The following is a 6,910-nucleotide window of genomic DNA, read 5'->3' on the forward strand; positions in this document are numbered from 1 at the left end:
CCCCCCATCTCTCTCCCTCTCTGTCCACACTCTCTCTCTGTATCTCTCCACCCCTCTCCTGTCTCCCTGCCTCTTTTTCTCTGTATGTCTCTGTCTTTCTTTCTCATCTTTGTCTAGCTCTCTGTTTCCATCTCTCTTTCTCGCAGTCTCTCTCAAAGCCTCCCCGCCCCCGCCTGTACCCCACACTCCATTTTTCCACTCCCTCCACCCAGCGTACCCGTGTCACATGGGTATTCCCTGCCACCTCCTGACTGCCCTCACCAGCTCTGCGACTGACAGCTCCTTAAACCAGGTAGCACCAACTGGACCATCCACATTTCAACCCTTCTCCCATTCTCGGGTGCAACTCGCGCTCTCGCGCTCTCTCTCTCTCGCGCTCTCTCTCTCCCCCATTCCCGAGGAGCGTCACCCTCTCCCGTTCCCAGCAGTCCCAGAAGGGGCTGTAAGGAACAGGAAGTATGCTGTAGGCCATTCAGCCCTTGAGCCCACTCCGCCATTCAGTGCAATCGCGGCTGATCCAATTCCCTCATGTCCACTTCCTCGCGTTTCCCATCACCTTTCATTCCCCGACTGATCAAGAATGTATCTATCGCAGCCTTTAATATACTCTGCCTCCACAGCTCTCTGTTCCAAAGACACAAGAAATTCCTCCTCGTCCCAGTCTTAAATTGTCGCCCCTTTATTCTGAGACCGTGCCGTCTGGTCCTAGACATTCCCATGAGGAGGAACCATCCTCTCAGCGTTAATCCTATCAAAGCCCCTTAAGAATCCGATATGTTTCGATGAGATCACCTCCCATTCTTCTAAACTCCAGTGAGTAGAGTCCTAACCTGTTTAATCTTTGCTCATTAGACAATCCCTCCATACCAGGGATCATCCTCGTGAGCCTTCCGTGAACTGCCGCCAATCAAATGATATCTTTCTTTAAGTAAGTGGACCAATACTCCAGTTGTGGTTTCACCAACGCCTTATGCAGTTATAGAGTCATTGAGCTGTACAACACAGAACAGACCCTTCGGTCCAACTCGTCCATGCCAAACAGATGTCCTAAATTAATCTTGTCCCATTTGCCAGCATTTGGCCCCTATCCCTTTAAACCCTTCCTTATCAATGTCCCCATCCAGATGCCTTTTAAATGTTGTCATTGTACCAGCCCCCACCACTTCCTCTGGCAGCTCATTCCATACACGCACCACCCTCTGCGCGAAAAATGTCGCCCCTTTTAAATCTTTCCCCTCTCCCCTTAGACCTAGTCCTCTTGTTTTGGACTGTCTTAGGCTGGGGAAAAAGACCTTGCCTATTCATCCAATCCATGCCCCTCATGATTTTGTAAACCTCTATAAGGTCACCCCTCAGCCTCTGACGCTCTGGGGAAAATAGCCCCAGCCTATCCAGCCTCTCCGTATAGCTCAAACCCTTCAACCCTGGCAACATCCTTGTAAACCTTTTCTGTACCCTTTCAAGTTTGACAACATCTTTCTTACAGCAGGGAGACCAGAATTGAAGACAGTATTCCAAAAATAGCCTCACCAATACAGCTGACCAATACCATAACGCTCCCAACTCCTACACTCAACTCACTGACCTATAAAGGCAAGTGTACCAAACACCTTCTTCACTGCCCTGTCTATTTGTGGCTCCATTTCAAGGAACTATGAACCTGCACCCCAAGGTCTCTTTGCTCAACAACACTCCCCAGGACCTTACCATTAAGTCCTGCCCTGATGTGCCTTTCCAAAATGCAGCACCTCACGTTTATCTAAATTAAACTCCATCTGCCACTCCTCGGCCCATCTGGGTCGAGGTCCTGTTGTACTCTGAGGTAACCTCCTTCGCTCTCCACAGGTGCCATCTGCAAACTTAAGAACCTGCCCTCCTACATTCACGCCCAAATCTTTTATACAAATGATTGCAACAGGCATTTGTGACTCTCGTAGCGCAATTCCAGCAAAAGTACCCTCAAATTTCCTGGACGGGGTGCCTCCCTCTGAATTGCGAGTTTGTCGCGCTGGATGTGATGGCTATAAAAGAGTGACACAGCTCGAATCTCTCTCTGCCGCAGTGGCTGGAACACAGCCTTTGACTGAACCCACGATCCATTTGGCAGACGGTTCAGCCCAGGCCCAGACCGGGGGCACAGAGGGCAGGAATGGAGACAGAAACGGGTGCCAAGGCTTCAGTGCTGGCAGCAAGCCCCAGGACGTCGCAGCCCCCTGCGCACTCGGCCTAGCGAGGACCGGAAGCAGCGAACCACGCCACATCGTTCCTGGCCAACATGAGGAACATGAGCTGTTTGAGTCCACTCCTCCTTCTTCCCTGGTCAAAGCAGGAGATGAGGCATCACTGGGTAAGGTGGGAAAACAGGAGAACTGGGCACGTGGTGGAGCGATTAGCTTAGAACTGATACAGGGCTGTGGGGAGAGTGCAGGGCAGTGGGATTAGTTTGGGGAGTGATGCAGGGCTATGGGGGGAGAGCGGGGCAGTGGGATTAGTTTGGGGATGGATACAGGGCTATGGGGAGAGAATGGGGCAGTGGGATTAATTTGGAGAGTGATATAGGGCTATGGGGAGAGAGTGGGGCAGTGGATTAGTTTGGAATTTGATACAGGACTATGGGGAGAGCGGGGCAGTGGGATTAGTTTGGGTAATGATAGAGGGCTATGGCGGAATAGTGGGAAGTCAGTTAATTCTCGAGCATGAACCTTTTTGAAAACTGCAATCCTCCACTTTCAGTGCCCACCGTCGCCAAAATGCCAGCGAGCCAGTTTGGCCATTCTCCACCTTTGCCTATTCCGCACGGGGTGGTGGGTGAATCTGGCAGCTTTATGCATTCAGTCCTGTCACACAGTTATTACGCTGTCTTTATGCACATTGGTCTCGTTCCCAGAGGAATTAACCCCAGCTCAAAACATCCCGTCTGTCATTCCTCATCTTTGAAGCTGTGCTGGTCGACCCCTCACTGATGTCCAGCACAATGCCCTTGGCCCCTTCCTGTGCAAATTGAGAGGGGGGAGGGAGCATTGTGAGTATTGACAGAGCTAATGGAGCACGAGGGGCTCTGGAAGCCTCGTGATATTGTGTTCAATGGAGCAGGACCAGCTGAGAGCGGGTCAGACTGTGTGAGGGCCCAGAGACCGAGAGAGAGAGAGAGAGAGAGACAACATCGCTAGCACTGAATGGGATGGGGAAGTGGTTGGATCAAGCGTAGACTGAGCTGTTGAAAGTCACCCTCTGGAAACGTGAGGCGAGAAACCGGCTGGGCGAAAATCCCTTTTGACTGGTTACTGTGGGGTCCGAAATTTGTTTCCGAGTTCATTAATACTCACCGTGTGGTTTATGCAGTGTACCATCCGGCACGGTGGCTCAGTGGTTAGCAGTGCTGCCTCACGGCGCCAGGGACCCGGGTTCGATTCCAGCCTCAGGCGACTGTCTGGGTGGAGTTTGCACATTCTCCCTGTGTCTGCGTGGGTTTCCTCCCACAGTCCAGAGATGTGCAGGTTAGGGTGGATTGGCCGTGCTAAATTGTCCTGTCGTGCCCAGGGATGTGCGGGTTAGGGTGGATTGGCCATGCTAAATTGTCCCATAGTGCCCAGGGATGTGCAGGCTAGGGTGGATTGGCCGTACTAAATGTGAGGACCTGTGTGGGATGTCCTTTGGGGAGTCAGTGCAGGCACGATGGGCCAAATGGCCCCTATCTGCACTGAAGGGATTCAAAGTAATGAAAAGTACCTTAGGACATGCTAAATTGTCCGTAGAGCCCAGGGATGTGCCAGCGAGGTCATACAGCACAGAAACAGACCTTTTTCAGTCCAACTCCCCAGCTTCCCAAGCTAAACTAGTTCTCCGCTGGCCTGCGTTTGGGTAATATCCCTCTAAAGCTTTCGTAGTCACGGACTCCTCCAAATGTCTTTTAAATGTTGTAACTGTACCTGTGTCCTCCAATTCCTGTGGCAGTTCCACATATCCGTTATCCATGGTTGATGCAGTGTTACAGGGATAGGTTGAGGCGGGATGCTGTTTGGAGGGCTGGTGCAGATGGGCTGAACAGCCTCTTTTTTTCCCCACTGCAATAATTAGCCCAGGACGGGGTCAAATTGCATGACCGTTCTCTGTGTAGTTTATACAGCAGGCTCAGGGTTCATTAACCCTCTGCGTGCATTTTCTTCAGCCAGCTCCTTGAATCCGCGGAAATCCGCACGCCCAGCGGACAGGGACCCCACGGAGCGCCAGGAGGGGGATGCGAGGCTGCACCTCGAGGGACGACCTCATGGGGACAAGGGCGCAGGCAGCAAGGAGCAGCTGGGCTCTCGGGGAAGGGACGGTGAGTCGAGGAGACAGCGTTGAGAGTCCCTGCGACTGCCAGGGAATGCGAGCTTAATGATTTAATAGGCTGCTGGATGGCCTGGAATTTGCCCGGGGCTGTGGAATTCTGCTTCTGTACTGACCCCAAACCCCTTACCCAGCTTGCATTCCCTCAGGGATTGGAGGGGATGATCTGACTGGAGAGAACGAGGGGGGAGGCTTAAAATAATTAAAGGATTTGAGAGGGTTGATGTAGAGAGACTGTTAATTCTGATTTGTGGATGATACAAAGCTAAATGGGAATGTGAGCATTGAGGAAGAAGGATTTGGAGAGGCTAAATGACTGGGTGACCGTGTAATAACGTGGAAAATATGAGACTACGCACTTTTGGCGGGGCGGGGAACAGATGGGAAGGAGTGTTTCTTAAATGGCAAGAGTTTGGAAAGTGTTGACATACAAAGGGATCATGAGTGTCCTTGTCAGTGGTTAGCACTGCTGTCCCTCGGCGCCAGGGACCCGGGTTCGATTCCACCCTCGGGCGACTGTCTGTGTGGAGTTTGCACATTCTACCCCTCCATGTCTGCGTGGGTTTCCTCCGGGTGCTCCGGTTTCCTCCCACAGCCCAAAGATGTGCAGGTTAGGGGGGATTGGCTATGCTAAATTGTTCCTCCGTGTCCAGGGATGTGCAGGCTTAGGTGGGTTAGCAGTGCTAGGGCAAGGGTGTGAGTCTGTCTGGGATGGGCTGAATGGCCTGCCTGCACACTGTAGGGGTTTTATGATTCTAAGTTGCTGAAGGCAGACGTGAAATTGCAGCAAGAGGATTTGAGTACAGGAGGAGTCTTGCCTCTACATTTGTTGCGTTGAAGTGCTGTGTGCTGTTTCAGTCTCATCCTCTCAGAAAAGATGCCACAGAGGGAGTGCGTCGAAGGTTCACCAGACTTATCCCCACGATGACTTCATTGAGAAACTCATCAGCCGTGGTGGAGCAGACTCGATGGGCTGAAGGCCCTAATTTACGCTCTTGTGGACCGTGCCACGAAGAGAGAAAACTGGTCTCGCGCAGGATACCACGAACGCTGGAAAGGAGAAACAGTCGCAGAGGACACAGGAGAAACTCAGCAATCCATGCATGGCGGGGGGAACCTGGCAGGAGTGGTGTTGGAGAGTTAGGGCTGGACCATTCGGGAGAGACGTCGGGAGCCACTTTCACAAACAAAGTGTGACCGATGTTAGCAACTCTCTTCCACAAATGGCAGTGGATGTTGGATAATTTATTCACTTTAAAATCTGGGATAGCTGCATTATTGTAAAGCGAAGGGGTGTGGGCCTTAGGGTATGGAGTCAGCCATGATCTCATTGAAGCAGGCTCGAGTTGGCTGAATGGTCTAGTCCCACATTGCCGTCTGCGGAGAGAGAAACAGGGCGACCCTTCACTGTCCTTTTTGTTTCAGGGACAGTTAGGGTCGGGAGTCAGAGGGACACAGTGCGAACAGAATCGGATTAGGAGCCAGGGAGAGGAGATTTAATTGCGGGGAATCCCTCCACGTTCTGCTCGACAGGACCGTGGAAAAGCCTTTCCGTCAAAATCTAAAACTCCGAACTCAGCCGCTCCCAAAAACAGAGAGATTTTGAGGCTTCCCTGAGGAAAGAACTGGGTTAAACTGCAGACCCAGCGCAGGAATGTTGGCATGAGGCTTTTGAGACTTGGTCACTGTCTGCCCACTTTTCCCACGATAGGACAAGAGCACACGTTTCTGCCCCAGCCCCAGTTCGAGGTCAGCATGGGGTTAGGAACCGAGTAAAGCCCCCCTTACCCTTTTCCCCCCCATCGAACACTCCCAGGACAGGGGCAGCACAGGGTTAGATACAGAGTAAAGCTCCCTCTACACTCTCTGTGTAGTGTGTACCCTCTCCCAATTGATGTCTCTTCACTCCTGATTCCAACAGGGGCCTCCAGCAAATACGATTCCCGTGAGGGTGACCGAAGGGCTCGGAGTCTCTCAAAGCCGCGGGACATTCCCGGGATAAGGTATGTGGAGAGATTGCACCTGTGATTCCTGGTTTGCAGAGTTGAGGGGTTTGGAACGAAAATAAAGCAAAGCTGTTCCCAGCTCCAGGAGTCAATTCAGTACCAATTCTGAACCAGATAATTATGCAAAGAGGGATAGAATTTGCAGGGCCGGGGCAGAGGAGTCTACGGCTAACAGAATAGGTCTTTCTAATAGCCAGCGTCAGCGTGATGGTCCGAATGGGCCTTTCCAGCAGCCCCCACCTTTCCCCTGCACCCCCCCCCCCGCCCATTCCTGTTTGTTGCGCAGCATTCGTCAGAAGTGATTGTGAGGAGCTTTGGGACATTGCGATATGCAAAATGGCAAGTTACCGCTGGCTGTCAACATGCGGTCACTCTTCTCACACAGCCCAGTGCCAAGTGCAAACTGGGCAGTGCCTGCTTGGTGGTGGGGAGAGGGGTGCAGTGCTGCAGGGGTTGGGGGCAGGGGAACAGTGTCACCCTGATGTCCAGTGGGGCACAGTGCCACTCTGGCACTGCTGAAATGTGTGGGGGGTGGGGGGCAGTGCCAGTCTGCTCCTGATAAAGGGGGGGGGGGG

The 6,910-nt window shown here is 52.4% G+C and overlaps 1 protein-coding gene across 4 annotated transcripts in view; it reads left to right on the plus strand.

Annotated features, from left to right (window-relative positions):
- The window catches only part of LOC125487733 (membrane-associated guanylate kinase, WW and PDZ domain-containing protein 2-like), a 38,955-nt gene that overhangs the window by 21,256 nt on the left and 10,789 nt on the right, over positions 1 to 6,910 (plus strand). For 3 of the 4 annotated variants that reach the window (XM_048619895.1, XM_048619898.1, XM_048619896.1), the window contains 3 exons: positions 2,063 to 2,347; positions 4,169 to 4,321; positions 6,251 to 6,332. In XM_048619895.1, coding sequence (XP_048475852.1) covers positions 2,063 to 2,347; positions 4,169 to 4,321; positions 6,251 to 6,332 — 520 coding nt within the window. The remainder of the gene's footprint in view (positions 1 to 2,062; positions 2,348 to 4,168; positions 4,322 to 6,250; positions 6,333 to 6,910) is intronic. The other variant, XM_048619897.1, reaches the window with a different exon arrangement.

This window comes from Rhincodon typus, chromosome 44 (genome assembly GCF_021869965.1).
Source record: "Rhincodon typus isolate 14 chromosome 44, sRhiTyp1.1, whole genome shotgun sequence".
Lineage (NCBI taxonomy): Eukaryota > Metazoa > Chordata > Chondrichthyes > Orectolobiformes > Rhincodontidae > Rhincodon > Rhincodon typus.